Below are 17,868 nucleotides of genomic sequence, written 5' to 3' on the forward strand. Positions count from 1 at the left end.
GAAAATGTATTATTTATGAGCATGTTCACATATGTACATGTGTGCTTGCTAACATAAAGGCCTCAGACCTGTGCATGCATGGATACAAAACACATGTTCTTGTGCACATTTTGAAAACTATTCTGAGTATTGCACGTGTTCTTTTTCACAGTGATGAACTTTATCCTATTCTGAACTGTATCCACTATCCATTCATCCATCCAACATTACCACACGTGTACACACACACACACATACACGTGCACATTCACACACAAACAAACTCTGTTTGCTTCACAGTGACCCCGCCAAGTCTTTCTTTCTTGTTCTTCATTTCATCACATCTTCCAGACAAAATATTATAACACTGTGTTTTGGGATTTGCATGTTTCACAATAAAACTGACAAAAGTACTAATAGCACAGTGACAGTATATACAGTTCATGTCACATAACACCTTTCTTATCATTCATTTAGTGGCAGCACAATGGTCAAGAAGCTGTCTGTGCATGAGGTTCATGATCAAAGACATTGCAACAAATGATGAGGAACAATCATCTGAACAATCTTCTGATGTTGGCATTGAAAGAAAGACTTTTTTGTACCAGTGTCACTGCAGGGCAAAGACAGTTCAAGTGTGTGTGTGTCTCCCCCGACGTTATGGAGACAAAATGCCCCCACATGGATTGAAATACCAGACATTTCTGATCTTGTGGGGACTTTTTTTTTTTTTGGTCCCCATGAGGAAAATAACTTATATATCATACTAAATTGTTTTGTTTTGTTTTGTTTTTAAAATGTAAAAATGCAGTAAGTGAGGGTTGTGTTTAGGGGTAGGGTTAGGGGAAAGAATATACAGTTTGTCCAGTATGAAAATCATAAACCAAAATCATGTCCCCATGAAACATGGAAATCCAACATGTACTTGTGTGTGTGTGGTAATGTTGGATGTATAAATAACGTTCAGGATAAAGTTTAGTTTTGTGAAAAAGAAAGCATATAATACTCAAAGTTTTGTGTACATGAACATGCGTCTTGTGTGTGCATATGTGTGTGTGTGTTTACACGTGTGGTAATGTTGGATGGATGAATGGATACTGGATGCAGTTCAGAATAAGATAAAGTTCATTTTTCTGAAAAAGAAAGCATATAATATTCGAAATTTTGTGTACATGAACATGTCTTGTGTGGGCACGTGTGTGTACGTACACGTGTGGTAATGTAGGATTAAACATTAAAGCCCAGTAGTGTGATAATTTTGAATTTTATTCAATATTGCCAACATTATCCACAAATAATGCTTTTTTCAGGGCAAAAATTGATGTGCATAAGCTCAGATAAATGAGGCCTATGATCAATCAGATCCAAAAAGAAATGCAAAACCTGTGCTAATTGACCCTTCGCTAATTGACCCTTCTGACCCTTTTGATTGACAAGCGATCTAACCAATCATAACGCCGAATCCGCCATTTTGTCCGACAAAGCAGTCAGGAGTTAGATTAACCTCGATGGACTTGAACTTGAAAAATGGTGTGTACTGAAGTCTTTCCGCGTTTGAAACAACATTCCTTCTCATGTTCATTCATGTTTATTTGATGCCATAAATTAACTAGTAGGAAGAGATGATCGATTCACGAACCGTTTGAGCTGAGGCGCAACAGCGATCTGTCACGACACATTAAAGAGCCACAAAACGGTTTTTATTTATTAAAAAATTACACAATTTGAAAGCTGGGACTTTGTTTAATATCCTAAGTAACTGCATTTTATGAGTTGTCAGTGTCCTCTTTGCTCCGCGATGTATTTTTCACTCTGTGTGGCGTGACAGCGCCATGGCTTGTCGGACAAAGCAACAGTAACTAAGGGGGGCGGGTCTTTGCGAAGGGTCAGTTGAAAGATAAGTTGACAAAAAGATTTAGGCCAATATTTGGTGATAATATAGAGTAATGAGACACTTCACACATCAAAGTAGGTAAAATGGTTTTGAACACAGCACAAGGGTTAAATTAAATGAGAGAAAGTAAGGCTGCGTGTTTGACACCCCTATTACATTTAAACATTAAAGCCATTTGGATTTTAGCTAAAAACAAGATGTTAGAAATTGTGATAAAAGCCACAGTACACTGCTTTTAAAATGTGTTATGGACAGAACTTATTGCATCACTACAGGCACAATGGTGAAATTTTGGTGGATGCTTAGACATTGTGTTTGGTCAGAACAGAACAGTGAATGGTCATTGTGAATATCTAAAAATAAATCACTCTGATGCAAAACTGCACATTAAGCCTTAGCAGATATGATTTAGGTGTTGTAAGCTGGATCTACAGTTGTTTCCAGGAGTTGAGCTGGTGGATGGACTCCCCTAATTTTCGGTTTGTGGACCTTTGTGGACCATCAGGACTTTCCCTGTCTAAACAAGACCTGGCTGCCTCTGATCAGCAGGGAGTTCCTCTTGCTGGAAGACTTCTCTGATTTTTTTCACGCACATATCTGCTGCGTCCTGTGTTTCTTTGGAGAACTGTACTAGGCTCAGGAAGCCATGAGGGAGGTCTTCAACCACAGTGAGCGTCACTGGCTGGTTCATATTCCTCAGCTTTTTGGCAAACATCACTGAGTCATCTAACAGGGCATCCAAAGCAGAGGCCTGAGGAGAACAATCAAAGCATTAAAATAAGAGTTTCAGCACTATCTCTGGAAATGCAGATTCATCATGTCTTACCACTATATGCACTGGCGGAAGCCCCTTGAGAAGATTGTCTGGAGCAAGTAGAGGAGAAACAAACGGGTTCTTCATTATTGGTGTGCAAGGTATCTGTATATCCACCAGACATCTAGACCGGAGTGGCTCAAAATTTTCTGGGTAATCTTGGACTTCCTGTGGTTTCTTAACAGAATTTGACTTGGAAGGCGAAGGACCATTTGATGATGTGGTTGAAGAGGATGATGATGATGATGATGATGATGATGGTGCCTTTTGTTCTATTAAAGTCTGAAGCCAATTTGACGCTCCTTGGGCAAAGTTACTCAACATCTTTACAGTGTCCTGTCCCAAAGCCACCAGAGTGTCTAACTGCTGAGCTGGCTGTACTGACTGACAACCCGCACCTGAGATAGAGAGTGACAAGAGACCGAAAAGACACTACAATCATGAAGGAGCTGTAGATAAGTCAGAAGGTTCAATATTACTGTACATAGAGACCTCTAGGTAAAAAAATACAGTGGGGTCCAAAAGTCTGAGACGAAAATCTTTAAGCCAGGAAATAACCAAAAATAAGATGTTATAATCAGTGTTGGGGGTAGCGCATTACAAGTAACGTGAGTTATGTAATCAGATTACTTTTTTCAAGTAACTAGTAAAGTAATGCATTACTTTTAGATTTACAACAAAATATCTGAGTTACTTTTTCAAATAAGTAATGCAAGTTACTTTATCGACTGACAGCTTTCTGTCCCCACGTTCATAGAAATCGGCGTTGTGTGCACTGTGTGAACATGATGTTTATTCTAGACTAGTTCTAGACTTAATGTGAGCATACATTTACTCATTTACTTGTGTCCTGTTCTTCTGATTGAATCACTCTGTTGCTTTGCAATAGCCAATGGCGTCCAAGCATTCTCCTGATTATATAAGCGATGTCGGGCACCAGAATACCTCAGAATCTTTATCCTTCACCTGGAGCCTGATTTCACCGTTGACCTGCGTGACTAGAGTGGACGATGCAGGCAGCGATCCCCTCTTGCGTTCCGGCGGAGTACAAGGATTACATACTACGAAGATGTCTCTTTGCCGCATGTGTGGCAGGCCTGTCGACTTTCCAGATGCACATGAGGATTGTGTGCTGTGTCTGGGCTGCGCCCATGCTGAGGCAGCACTGGAAGGATCGGATTGCTGAGCCTGCGAGGAATTGCCAATCAAGATCCTTCATGGGAGGCTGGCCGTTGTTCGCAGCGGTGGCCCGCTGGCTCCTGCGTCTCCTCCGCCCACTGCCTTCGAGCCGCGGGCCGGCAGACTGCAGATTAGGAGGCTCTACTGAGGGGCTGATGTCGGCCCAATGCTGGAGCCCCCGCTCATCTATGTTAAAGAGAGTTCCCGCTCTCCGGCAGAAGCACAGGAAATGGTCTCTTTCGGCTGTGGAGAGGATGACGCCATGTCCACGAGTGCCTCTGACCCGGGTGCCTGGTCGGAGGTCCCTTCAGAGGCTAGCTGCACCCTGATTTCAATAGACGCGGAGCTGATGAGCATCCTCACGGAGGCTGTAGCAGATTTGGAGTTGGACTGGGCGGTCCCTGAACAGCTGTCTAAACATTGGATGGACGGGTCTTTCCTCGGTGCGAGCTGCCTAATGGACGCACCACAGAGACCCGCCCCTTTCTTCCCTGAGCTCCACAAGGAGCTCACTCGTTCATGGCGCACCCCTCACTCAGCCTGAGCCCATGCACAAGGAACTCAGCTTCTCACAACAGTGGAGGGGGCAGAGAAAAGAGGGTACGCGCGACTGCCTCCCGTTGACTCACCTATGTCCGTCCCGAGGTTGGAAAACCACCTCATTGCCTTCTAAGCCATGTCAAGCCACAGCTCATATCGCTGAAAAATTTCTGCAGGTATTCCAGACGCAACTGCTGAGGTCCCTGGACGAAGAAGGCCCGGACCCAGAGTCATTCCGCATATTGCGGACAGCAGCTGATCTAGTCCTGGCCGTATCTAAAAAGGTCACCCAGGTAATCGGCCGCAATATGGGCAGCCTTGTGGTTCTGCATGGTCACCTGTGGCTGATGCTTACTGAGATGCGAGATGCAGAAAAGAGGCAAGGTCCAGGTCAAGGTCCAGATAGTCATCAGCTCAGCGATCAGCCGGTTATGCTGTTCGCATTCCACCTGCAAGCGCAAACTCGCACCGCGAGCCTGAGCCGCCGCTTCGTCAGAGGCAGTTCAAGAAATCCTGCTTCGGAGTGAAGCCGGCCCCTTGTCAGCAGGTACGGCCTGCGGAGAAAAAAGAGAACACAAACACAGGCTCCTTGCCCATCTAGCGTGTCTAGGTTTGTCTGTGCACATGCAAAAGAGCACGCTTCAGCCCTGCCAGTCAATTACTTTTCTGGGTATGGTTTTGGACTCGCGCACGATGATCGCGCGCTTATCAGAGAATCCAGTCCATTCACAATACACTGGCTTTGTTTGTGCAAGGCAAGGCGGTTCCTCTGAAAACGCTTCAAAGACTGCTTGGTCTAATGGCAGCTGCAGCCTCCGCCTGCTGGCTGAGCTTGCTGAATATAAGGCCGTTGCAACTATGGTTACAGGACCAAGTATGGTTACAGGACCGCGTGGAGAGAGGGGACAAAGCGCCTTGTCATAACGCGTTCATGTCTCGAAGCTCTGATTCCCTGGTTTGGCACAGCTATGTACGAACAGGGTAATGCGATGGGCAGGGTGGTCAGATAGATAGTGGTGACCACGGATGCATCACTGTCAGGCTGAGGAGCCCTCTGCGACGTCAGACCAGCGTTCAGGGTGTGGGCCGAGAGACCAGAAGTGCTGGCTTATAAATTGCTTGGAGATGGAAGCTGTTCGTTTGGCGCTGCAGAATCTTCTTCGGTTTGCGAAAGACCACCATGTTCTTATCCGAACGGACAACACGGTGGTGGTGGCATACATCAATCCCCAGGGAGGAATGCGCTCGTGCCTGCTCTAGTGGGCAGATCAGGTACTTCTCTCAATTTGAGCAGTTCATGTACCGGGCAGTCTGAACCGTGGCGCGGACATGCTGTCCAGGGGAGCATTGTTCACGGAGAGTGGAGATTACACCCCCAAACAGTAAAGTTGATTTGGAGTCTCTTTGGCGAAGCGGAGATCGACCTTTTTGCATCAGAAGAGAACGCCCACTGTCCGCTATACTCCTCGCTGACGACTGCTCCCCTGAAAGGGGACGCGCTGTCAAGCCATTTCAATGCCTTGCGCCACGCAAGGACGGTTTGTTGCTGCGTCGACCAAAGCACGCGCGCAGCGGAGCGCACCATTGGCGAGCTTGTGTACATGCCACGGTCAAAGTTCAAAATAGTTCAACTTCCGCCACTGCACTCTGTGACGATTACCTGAGCAATAGAAATGGGGCATCCAAAACCATAGCCTCCTTGCTGCTCTCTTTCTTCTTCTTCTTACTAGCAGGGCTAGTGCTATCGTTCGCTTCTTAGCATGGGACAGATACAAATTTTGCTGCTGACCAAAAGGTAAAACAACAATCAAATGACTAGACGTATAGAACTCCTGCTAAAAGTTTTGAAAACTCCGCCTATACTTTGCTCTGGCCAGCGTAGCACAAATCGCTTTGTATCTGAAGGGCTCAGCGCAGCGCATTCCGTGTCCTGTCTGAAAGGGCGTTTCTTTTGGTGTGAAAGGGCCTTTAAATTTGCCAAAAACATAACTTTTTTTGTTATAAAAACAAACAAACAGCCAAGATGAGAAAATGTAACACAAAAGTAATGTAATGCATTACTTTGCATAAAAAGTACAGTAACTAAGTAACGCAGTTAGTTACTTTTTTAGAGAGTAATGCAATATTGTAATGCATTACTTTTAAAAGTAACTTTCCCCAACACTGGTTATAATGAATTATAAGTGTATAACTATTTGACAGTGAGCATGTGAACTCAACATGACAACACTGGTCCCCATTGACGTTCATCGCAAGGACAAAACACTACAAAATAAATAAAAGTTTGGAACAACATGAGGGTGAGTAAATGATGACAGGGTCAATTGTTCCTTTAAAAATGGACAAACCAAACACTAAGACATTCTAAAATTCATGGTAATTTTTTCAGTTCAAACTTTCACTCAAATTCTCAAATAGTCACATTAATAACACACATTTTATGAAAATACTTTATAAAAATATAAAATATTTTAATAACACTTTACAACAAGGTACCATTTGTTAACATTACATAACTACATGAGTAAACATGAACTAACAATGCTTCTAAAGCATTTATTAATCTTAGTTAATGTTAATGTCAACATTTACCAACACATTATTAAAATCAAAAGTTGTATCTGTTAATATTATTTACCAGACCTGAGCTAACATGAACTAACAATTAACTTGCTAATAAAGATTAGTAAATACTGTACCAAATGTATTACTCAACCAATATTTTGTTTATTTGTGTGATCTCAGACTTTTGGAACCCACTGTAAAATCTTTTGTTTGAGGAGTTCCTATTTTTTTCTTAAAAACAAAATAATATCTTCTCGTGAATAAGTGAATTGATATGACACTATATTGTCAAACTTATTGTTTCCCATTTGAAGAATATTGCTACATTTATGCTGTATTTGTTCCTGTTTATTACTGTAAAGCTGCTTTGAAACAATATGTACTCTATAAAGCGCTGTAAAAATAAACATGACTTGACTTGATCCAAAAGCTCACCCGCATAGGCATTGATGCACTTGTAGAGGACACTCAAAGGCAGCAGAGGGTCGATTAAAGTGAGTAGTCTGGAGGGTGAGGCGTCTGATGTTAGCAGAGTTGCTGGGTACGCTGCCACAATCCCATCAGGAATGCGTACACCATGAGATATTGCCCTCATAGAGACGGTTATACACAGGTTACCACCTGCACTGTCTCCCACCAAACAAACACGCTCAGCAGTTGAGCCTGTGTAGCAAGATCAACATTAAGAGAGTCCTGAGGCATGGTTGGCATGGATTGCTTGTCATGTCCACACCTATTATTATGCTCACACATCTAAAGGTAAAAATAAAGTTCAAATGGTACTTTGCAGAACCTTACGTTCAACCCTTTTAATGGAGATTAAATGTTTACATTTATTTCACTAGCACACAGACTAGAAAGTATTGATCTCCTATGGTGTTTTTTTGTAAACTTAATTTTTAAGCGTTGCATGAATTATTACTCGCTTTTTACAAGTTGATTGGGTCGTAAAAATTAGAATGCCATAAAATTAAATTGATTCAATCATCAAATTATGGGTATTTGACATAAAATACTTTTGGGAAGTTTTGTAGTGTAATACTTCATCTAAAAATATTTAAAAAATAAAATCACATGTAAATGTCGAAATTACATCATAATGCCTTGTAAAACAATTACTGTCTGCATACTAGTTGTTTCTATCTGGTGAAGGGTGTGCAATACAAACCCAACAAGTGGCAATTCTTTAAGGCCCAACAGTAGGCATAGAAACACTCCTCTAGAGCCCGGGGGAATGGGGCCTCTGGAGCCAATGAGTAATCCACAGAGAGAATAGGCACATTCAGATCCTTTGACCAGCTCTTCAAGTAATTCTACAATAAAGACAAAAAGAGAAAGAGGGCCTTAGCAAAAAAAATCATTTATGTGAGAAACTTAATATAGGGAGGTCAGACTGCCCCAGCAATACCTCATGTGATTTTGAAGTTTGTGCAACAAAGCCTCCACCATGGAAGTGTATGACCAGGCAGGGAGAAAGAGGAGCTGTCTGGCGATTGAAACTCCCTGGCAGAGAGAACTGAGGCCCCTCGGGACGAGAAAGTGCCAACAGTTCTGCACTGTCCTGTGGAAAAAGATCAAATATAGAGGTAATTCAGCGGATTGTTTTGCTACCAATTGTTTAGCACTAACTTTAGCAGCCATTCTAACTAATTACAAGAATGTTGAAAACATTTCTTCATGGTCATTCTAAGTAACTGAAAACATCTCTTAGAGCCTAAGGATAGCTGCTTGTCCTAAATAAATATATGTAATTAATTAATTATTTCTTTTTTAAAAAAGACACAAACACAAACCTGTCCTTGTCGGAGTGTGTGTGAGATCAAGCGCACGTTGACTGGCCCAGGGCCCCAGTGTGCAACTGGAGGGTTCACAGCAACTGAGAGATTGGGGTCAGAGGCCAGCGGCAAACTCAGACCTTCAGCTGGCACAGTTAATGTTACATTCACTTGCACTACACTGGAAGCAATCCTTGTCAAACTCTTTAGAGAAATACAGAATAAGATGGAGAAGAAAAAAAAAAAGACCATTTGAACTCTTTGGTCTTATTTTGTACACTGCCGTTCAAAAGTTTGGGGTCAGTCAGAAATTAGTATAGGCTTATTTATTCAGCAAAGAAACAATACACTGACCAACAGTGACAGTAAATACATTTACAATGTAACAACAGTATTCTATTTCAAATAAATGCTGTTCTTTTGAATTTTTTATTGATGTATAAGCAGCACAACTGTTCAAAATTGACAATGATAAGAAATGTTTCTTGAGCAGCAAATCAGCATATTAGAATGATTTGATTTCTGAAGGATCATGTGACACTGAAGAATGGAGTAATGATGCTGAAAATTCAGCTTTGCCATCACAGGAATAAATTACATTTAAAAATAGAAGAGAATTATTTGAAATTCTTTTTACTGTTTTTTTTTTTTTTTTTTTTATCAAATTAATGCAGCCTTGGTGAGCATAAGAGACTTTCAACAACATTAAAAATCATACCGACCCCACACTTTTGAACGGTACTGTAAATTTCTTTGTAAACCTACAATTTAACTTCAAGAACAATATAAAAAGGTATGGATGTTGTTTTATCTGTTCTCACTTAGAATCATGCATAAACATACTTGTACTTACTGAAAATAGCCCAGACTCAGTAACGTTCCAAAAGGTTTTCCAAAATTGCATATCTAGATTTTGAGTGATGCGCTCAAACTCTTTTCCCCTCAACTCAGGGTCCACCACATATTTGCCCGAAGTGAAGAAAGAAAGAGCAGCCATGCCTGTAAATAAATATCCAAAAAGGTAATTGTGTAAGAATTGAAAGAGATGAATTATTTTTATGGGAATAACTATGGAAGCTTTTTTATTCTGTGGCAGAAACAAGTTTTTCTACTTTTTTTCTACTTCTACTTCTAGATTTCTACTTTTTAATCACACAATTCTGACTTTTCTCCTCTCAGAATTGCGAAATATAATCTTCCCAATTGCGAGAAAAAAAGTCAGAATTGTGAGCAGAGTTTTTTTCTCATAATTGCGAGCTTATATCTTGCAATTTGGACTTTAAAACTTGCAATTGCGAGTTCATATCTCACAATTGTGAGAAAAAGTCAGAATTGTGAGATATAAAGTCGCAATTGTGAGAAAAAATACCTTTTTATCTCACAATTCTGACTTTCTTTGAATTGTGAGAGAATTTTCTCGCAATTGTAAGAAAAAAGTGAGCTGACTTTTTTCTCACAATTGCGACTTTATATCTCACAATTCTGAAAATTCATCTGAGAATTCTGAGAAGTCAATTGTGATATATATATATATATATATATACATACATACATACATACATACAGGTGCTGGTCATATAATTAGAATATCATCAAAAAGTTGATTTATTTCACTAATTCCATTCAAAAAGTGAAACTTGTATATTATATTCATTCATTACACACAGACTGATATATTTCAAATGTTTATTTCTTTCAATTTTGATGATTATAACTGACAACTAAGGAAAATCCCAAATTCAGTATCTCAGAAAATTAGAATATTGTGAAAAGGTTCAATATTGAAGACACCTGGTGCCACACTCTAATCAGCTAATTAACTCAAAACACCTGCAAAGGCCTTTAAATGGTCTCTCAGTCTAGTTCTGTAGGCTACACAATCATGGGGAAGACTGCTGACTTGACAGTTGTCCAAAAGACGACCATTGACACCTTGCACGAGGAGGGCAAGACACAAAAGGTCATTGCAAAAGAGGCTGGCTGTTCACAGAGCTCTGTGTCCAAGCACATTAATAGAGAGGCGAAGGGAAGGAAAAGATGTGGTAGAAAAAAGTGTACAAGCAATAGGGATAACCGCACCCTGGAGAGGATTGTGACACAAAACCCATTCAAAAATGTGGGGGAGATTCACAAAGAGTGGACTGCAGCTGGAGTCAGTGCTTCAAGAACCACTACGCACAGGCGTATGCAAGACATGGGTTTCAGCTGTCGCATTCCTTGTGTCAAGCCACTCTTGAACAACAGACAGCATCAGAAGCGTCTCGCCTGGGCTAAAGACAAAAAGGACTGGACTGAGTGGTCTGGACTGCTGCTGAGTGGCCCAAAGTTATGTTCTCTGATGAAAGTAAATTTTGCATTTCCTTTGGAAATCAGGGTCCCAGAGTCTGGAGGAAGAGAGGAGAGGCACACAATCCACGTTGCTAGAGGTCCAGTGTAAAGTTTCCACAGTCAGTGATGGTTTGGGGTGCCATGTCATCTGCTGGTGTTGGTCCACTGTGTTTTCTGAGGTCCAAGGTCAACGCAGCCGTATACCAGGAAGTTTTAGAGCACTTCATGCTTCCTGCTGCTGACCAACTTTATGGAGATGCAGATTTCATTTTCCAACAGGACTTGGCACCTGCACACAGTGCCAAAGCTACCAGTACCTGGTTTAAGGACCATGGTATCCCTGTTCTTAATTGGCCAGCAAACTCGCCTGACCTTAAGCCCATAGAAAATCTATGGGGTATTGTGAAGAGGAAGATGCGATATGCCAGACCCAACAATGCAGAAGAGCTGAAGGCCACTATCAGAGCAACCTGGGCTCTTATAACACCTGAGCAGTGCCACAGACTAATCGACTCCATGCCACGCCGCATTGCTGCAGTAATTCAGGCAAAAGGAGCCCCAACTAAGTATTGAGTGCTGTACATGCTCATACTTTTCATGTTCATACTTTTCAGTTGGCCAAGATTTCTAAAAATCCTTTCTTTGTATTGGTCTTAAGTAATATTCTAATTTTCTGAGATACTGAATTTGGGATTTTCCTTAGTTGTCAGTTATAATCATCAAAATTAAAAGAAATAAACATTTGAAATATATCAGTCTGTGTGTAATGAATGAATATAATATACAAGTTTCACTTTTTGAATGGAATTAGTGAAATAAATCAACTTTTTGATGATATTCTAATTATATGACCAGCACCTGTATATTGCAATCCTGACTTAATTTCTCAGAATTGTGACTTTTTTTTTCAGAATTGTGAGATAAAAGTTGCCTTTTTTATTTACATTATTTTATATTATTCCATGGTGAAAACAAAGCTTCCATAAATAACAGACATAAATGCATGAAAAGAATCAATCATGTAGTCCGAATATTATGAGATTTTGATGCACCCAATCGAGTCTGCACTTACCTATCCCAGTCTGTTGTTTTTTGTAGTTTTCACCAAAGGACACCATACTGATGACTACTGTCTGTAGAAAAGGCCTGAGAGAGGGGGAAAACTGATAGGAGAAACAAAGAAATTGAGACTTTGTGTTTCTGGAACAAATTTGCATATGTCACAAACTGCATGCACCAGTGAAATGATAAAAACTATTAATAATGGGTGCTTGTTAGTACTGTAAAAAAAACTTGAATGAAAGCAAACATTTGCAGAGGAAATGTTCACATTAATCTCACCTGAAAGCCCAAGCACCGGCCATAGAAACAAGCTTTGTGCATAGAGATGTACTCTTGCACAAATCTTTCTCTTAAACCCCCTTCATCCTGTGAATAGAGCTGCCCATGGGCATTGTCATTGAGGATTATCTGTGCCAGATAAAGTAACGCTCTCAGCTGGCACAGGGCACTACAGTATGCTTCTATTTCCACAACATTATGGTCCATCCGGAAAAATGCTCCAGTACAGTTTGATGCGATGTAACGGGCCTTCTGGATGATGTGGATGACGCAGGATTGGACCACCTATGAAAAAAAGAAAAGTCAATGGCCTCCTTTTGTGGATATTAGGATAAATAAGTAAGGAATAATAATGCACAACATGGAGACAAAGAACCAACCAAAACACAGCTAGCCATGGATTATCCTGCTTATACCATGGTCATTTGCCACCAAATTAATGAATTGTTATTGATGTTTGCAGTGCAATATTTGACCAGAAGGGTGAAAATATCATTTTTTGTTTTGCTTGTTAGATGCTTTGAATCAGACACAGAGATACAGTAGCAAACACAATTTTATTTATTATATTTTATTATTTATTATAAAATTTATTTGAATTAATTAGAGAGAGAGAGAGAGAGAGACAAAGAGAGAGAGATGCGTGTGTGAATTACCTGCGTCTCTCTCTATGTTACCAGCTCACTGCTGAGAAATATAATTTAGCGATTCGGTAGTGAAGCTATTTTAATAATTAAAGTTGCAAAGAGACTTAAAAAGAGTTGATATCAGGTTTCTGTGCTCCTGAATGCTTCTGTGTGTGCACAGCTCAATTTTTGATCTCTGTGTGCGAGCGATGTGCGTGTTTGCTTCAATGAATGGTGATTAAACTGACTGGAACTACCTGTGCATTAAACAGTTTTAATGCCCACCTTCCAGCCAATCAGAATCGAGTATTCAGACAGACCATGGTATAAAGATATATAATCTTATATGAATATTTGTAAAAATACACTGCTAGTCAGTAATTTTCTTTTTTTTAAAGAAATTAATACTTTTATTCAGAAAGGAAAAAGATTTTTTGTACACTAACATCCACACGTTTGGGATTAGTGAGAAGTTAGTGTAGGACTATTTATATAGCAAAGAATAAATAAATCAAATAAATGCTGTTCTTTTGAAATTTCTATTTATCAAGAATCCTAAAAAGAAATGTATCACAGTTTCCACAAATATATTAAGCTGCACTGTTTTCAAAATTGACAATAATAAGAAATGTTTCTTGAGCAGCAAATCGGCATATTAGAATGATTTCTGAAGGATCATGTGACACTGAAGACTGGAGTAATGATGCTGAAAATTCAGCTTTGCCATCACAGAAATAAATTACTTATTAATATATATTTGAGAGTTTATTTAAATTTTAGCAATATTTCACAATATTACTGTTTTTACTGTATTTCTGATCAATGCAGTCTTGGCGACCATAAGAGACTTCTTTTAAAAAAATCTTACCAACCTCAAACTTTTGAATGGAAGTGTACATATAGACAATTTTTTATTTTAATAATAAAAAAAAATTACATTTAGATTTACATAATATTATTTAATAATTTTATTAACAATTTAATTTAAAAGTATAATTTAAATTCAACTTCAACAGGAATTCAAAGACCATAATAAAGCATTAACAGGAATAAAATGACTAAACCACTCAATTACAGCCAAGAGCATTTATCTATTCTAGACCTTTGCCATTTACCATCAAACCCCTCATTTGCAAATAAAACAAGAGTTCTGAAACTTAAAAAAATCCCCTTTTTATGCACTTATCAGTTTTGCAACCAACTCAGTTACCTTGACTAAGGTCCGATATCCATTGCCAGGGGTCTGAGCATCCAAATCATAATGGTGATAGACAGTAGTAAAGCCAGTGATCAAAGGTTCAACAGCACGACCATGTTCTTGAATCTGCTTCATCACCCCCTTCAGACGATCAGTAGCGTCGACATTTGAAGAATTGCTGACGGATCCATTAAGAGCCAAGATAACTTCTGAACATACTGACTGCAATGCTGCAAATACTTCCTTATGGTCCATGTCTGACAAACTGAGAGAGGCGAGAACAGAGATATCAACAATTAAAATGTCAAACAACCCAAAACACCTTCAAAGATATACAGCATCCCTATAAATGTGAAAGGAACAGGTAACAAAGCACAGACCAACAAAACACAAACAATACAAAACTCTGTCAGGCGATGGCCAAACAATGTCATGAATATAAACTATTGTGTTCCAGAGAGAGCAGAGTCTGACAGATACCGGCCTTTGTCAACAGAAACAAAGACTGAATGTGGGATCACAGCGTATTCCTGCAGCATCCAACCCTTGTGCCATCAAAGTCCAAAAGAATGTAGCCATGAAAAACACATGCTTAGAGGAACTCCACATTATAGTTGTAATACTTGTAAATGATATTTAGTGGTTTGATGTGACACAGACTTCAAGGAAAAGTTCCTAAAAGGATTTGATTATCCTCTGTTATAATTACTGGAATAGGAGTTCCAGAACATGACGAGAACATGCAGTGCCAATGGATCGTGTTAGTCATGACACTGGATCTCAGTAGCCAAATAAAAGACCCACTTTATCATTAGATACAGTAGACTAATTAGTGGTGATCTGTAATATATAAATATAAACTTTTTGCCTAAGGAAATGCAAAATTTGTAAAGGGAACCAGACTCAAACCCGGCTACGGATCATAGCTTAGAAATGAATTATTCACTTACACACTGCAGCCACTGTTACAGTTAAACTGATCCCTATTCAGCACTTTACTCAACAAACACTTAAATACTCTTGAGATTCCAATTTGCTTTCACTGTTTCACAATCAGATTGTGTGCTGGAGGAAAACAATCACATCTGATCAATGAAAAAAGCCCCATTGGACTTTGAACCCACCACCATGTAAGTGATAGTATTGGATATTAAATATTATAAATACAGTATAGTATAGTATAGTATAGTATAGTGTTGAATCACTGATTCTTCGGACAGGTGAGAAAACATACTAACTCTCTCACACAGGCTAAATGTATATAAAAAAGTAAAAAATACATGTTTTTTTCTCACATAATTTTCCTTATTTTAAGTAGGTCTTATTAGTAAATGACAACACCAGAAAAACAAAATGACTGCTGCAACGACGTGATGTGTGTGATGTGCAAAATATGGTATAAAAGTTTGTGAATAATAATAAAATATTAATTATAAAATATTATTAAATAATTTATTTGAATTAATTAAAGTACAGTATTATTTTTTTAAAGTTTAAACATTTATTATAAATATTTGACATTTTCATGAATGACAGGCAAGGGGATTTTTTGAGAAAATGGATGTAGGACGTTTGACCCAAATATAAAAAACATTAAACATGTTAATTTCTTGATTGACAAACGTTTTTCAGTTGTGTAGCCGGTTTTCCTCAGTATTTATCAATAAAGGCTATAGCGTGGCCTATTATAGTAGCCAGTACTGGATACAGCATGTATAGAAAAGGATCTGGCAACCCAATTTGCCCGACGCAGCAGCACTTGCCAAACAGCTCCGGGGTGCGATATGTTGCTCATTAACTTTCTATGCGATGAAACAGATATCACGAAACGTTTTTGCGCTGTGGCCCTCCAATCACAAATTTAGGTGACGGTGGTCAAGACGGCAGCCTGCCCAGTGAAAAGTTTTACCTAAGCAAACTGAAAGGTTTGTAAAACATTGCTTACCTGCTTACCTGTCACTCAATGAACTGCGCGTGCAAGTTGCGCCTGAACTGCGAACGATCGCTGACAGCAGCACCACACTGTCAGGACACTGTCGCAGAATGCTATCGACACTCGCGCATTTTCATATCTATACACGGCATGATACAGGGGTATCTTGTGTTTTTGCTTGCTTGTATCCTCTTCCGTGCCTGTCAAAGTTTCGACTGACCCACAGCATCATGGGTACACGAGTTCAGTGCAGAGTCCTGTGTACACGAGTGACGCGACACGAACATTGCAATCACCGCCTAATGTCAAAGACTTTATTTATATATATTTGTCTTAAAGGGACTTTGCTACTATTCCAGTTTAGAAGCTATAGTATAGATGGCGTGGTATAAGAGGAATCAAATAATATAAAATAATACTAGTAGGCCTTTATATAAAAATATAGTCTTTAGCTAATATAGCATCCATAGGCCTACATCAGCATAATAGATTTTTTTATCGATTAGTACAGTTTACCTGTGTTTTCAGCAGTATTTTTCATTAATATATATATATTTTTTTTTTATGTTTTTGAACCCTATAGCATATCTGCATTTTACATATTTGCTATTAATAGGCTGTTTAATGGCAGTTTAAATTATAGGCTACGCAGCGTGATAAATTGTAGTAATTAATAAATTATATTAGATAATGCACTAATAGTACATATGCTAGTAGCTATATAGGCCTATTAACTTTAAGGTATGTCATACAGTATATACAGAAACTTAACTGACATAACAGAAAATAAGCCCATCCTGTGAAATATTCATTGAAGTAAAAACTGACAGCTTACCCTGGTCTTATACATCGCATGAAAATAAACAGAAATATTAATGTCTACAACTATAGAAAACCGTTATATTTAAGGAATCAATTAAATAATAATTAAAAAAAAAATTATATATATATATATATATATATATATATATATATATATATATATTTAAATGGTTTTAGCTTTTTTTTTCTTTCTTTTTTTTTTTCTCACAGTGAGCACAGAGTGGCAGTCATTACCAAGATATTTGATTCCATGTTCAGCCTCATTCTCACCTGACACCCTCTGCTGGTCAAAGAGAAAACTGACTCCTCTACAGATGATCCTGGGGACAGAATTCCTAAACTTATTTTAGATGAGTGTAAACCAGTATCAAAATGCATAAATATATATATTTTTAGAATTTGTCTCATTTTGAGCCCTTGGATCAAAATAACATAATGTGGTCACATGCATTTCTTACTACCCAATCATATAGGGGGCCCCTGTGTATTTTACTGTAAAACTTTACTTTATCCAAGGAGATGAATAAAGATTTATCTTATCTTTTTATCTTTCTTATCACATCTATAAAGAGGCAGCTTCCAGTTTGTCTATTTTAGGATTGCTTATAATACTTTCATATCGTATAGCCCTCAATGACTTACAAATTCTTCACTTTTTTAACGGCTTCTTTGACAGACAGAAAAGATTTTACAGGGCACTCAATCCCTTGATGTCCCACTATACATACATATTTTATATATATATATATATATATATATATATATATATATATACACAGTGCTCAGCGTAAATGAGTACACCCCCTTTGAAAAGTAACATTTTAAACAATATCTCAATGAACACAAAAACAATTTCCAAAATGTTGACAAGATT

The 17,868-nt window shown here is 38.8% G+C and overlaps 1 protein-coding gene across 3 annotated transcripts; it reads right to left on the reverse strand.

Moving 5' to 3' along the window:
• Positions 1–1,227: 1,227 nt before the first annotated feature.
• On the reverse strand, positions 1,228–16,446 carry lipea (lipase, hormone-sensitive a). Of its 3 annotated transcripts, none has more exons than XM_051872146.1 (11): positions 16,193–16,446; positions 14,252–14,504; positions 12,416–12,700; positions 12,147–12,237; positions 9,600–9,745; positions 8,765–8,950; positions 8,380–8,532; positions 8,140–8,284; positions 7,407–7,634; positions 2,700–3,085; positions 1,228–2,624 (listed from the first exon to the last, which is right to left on the reverse strand). In XM_051872146.1, the coding sequence occupies exons 2-11, from the start codon at positions 14,492–14,494 to the stop codon at positions 2,391–2,393; spliced, it is 2,097 nt and encodes a 698-aa protein (XP_051728106.1). In that variant the 5' UTR covers positions 14,495–14,504; positions 16,193–16,446; the 3' UTR covers positions 1,228–2,390. The 3 variants fall into 3 exon arrangements, with proteins under 3 accessions (XP_051728106.1, XP_051728105.1, XP_051728107.1); XM_051872145.1 differs by having other exon boundaries at positions 16,185–16,446; XM_051872147.1 differs by lacking the exon at positions 16,193–16,446 and adding an exon at positions 14,620–14,724.
• Between the last annotated feature and the right edge of the window lie 1,422 nt (positions 16,447–17,868).

Source organism: Ctenopharyngodon idella, chromosome 19, assembly GCF_019924925.1.
Source record: "Ctenopharyngodon idella isolate HZGC_01 chromosome 19, HZGC01, whole genome shotgun sequence".
NCBI lineage: Eukaryota > Metazoa > Chordata > Actinopteri > Cypriniformes > Xenocyprididae > Ctenopharyngodon > Ctenopharyngodon idella.

Excerpts from the sequence above, each read along its gene's own strand:
- lipea (XM_051872146.1), bottom strand. The coding sequence starts at position 14,494 with ATGGACCATAAGGAAGTATTTGCAGCATTGCAGTCAGTATGTTCAGAA. Across the intron at positions 12,701-14,251 it reads GATATCGGACCTTAGTCAAG|GTGGTCCAATCCTGCGTCAT; the intron begins GTAACTGAGTTG and ends TTTTTTTCATAG. Across the intron at positions 3,086-7,406 it reads GTGCATCAATGCCTATGCGG|GTGCGGGTTGTCAGTCAGTA; the intron begins GTGAGCTTTTGG and ends TCTCTATCTCAG.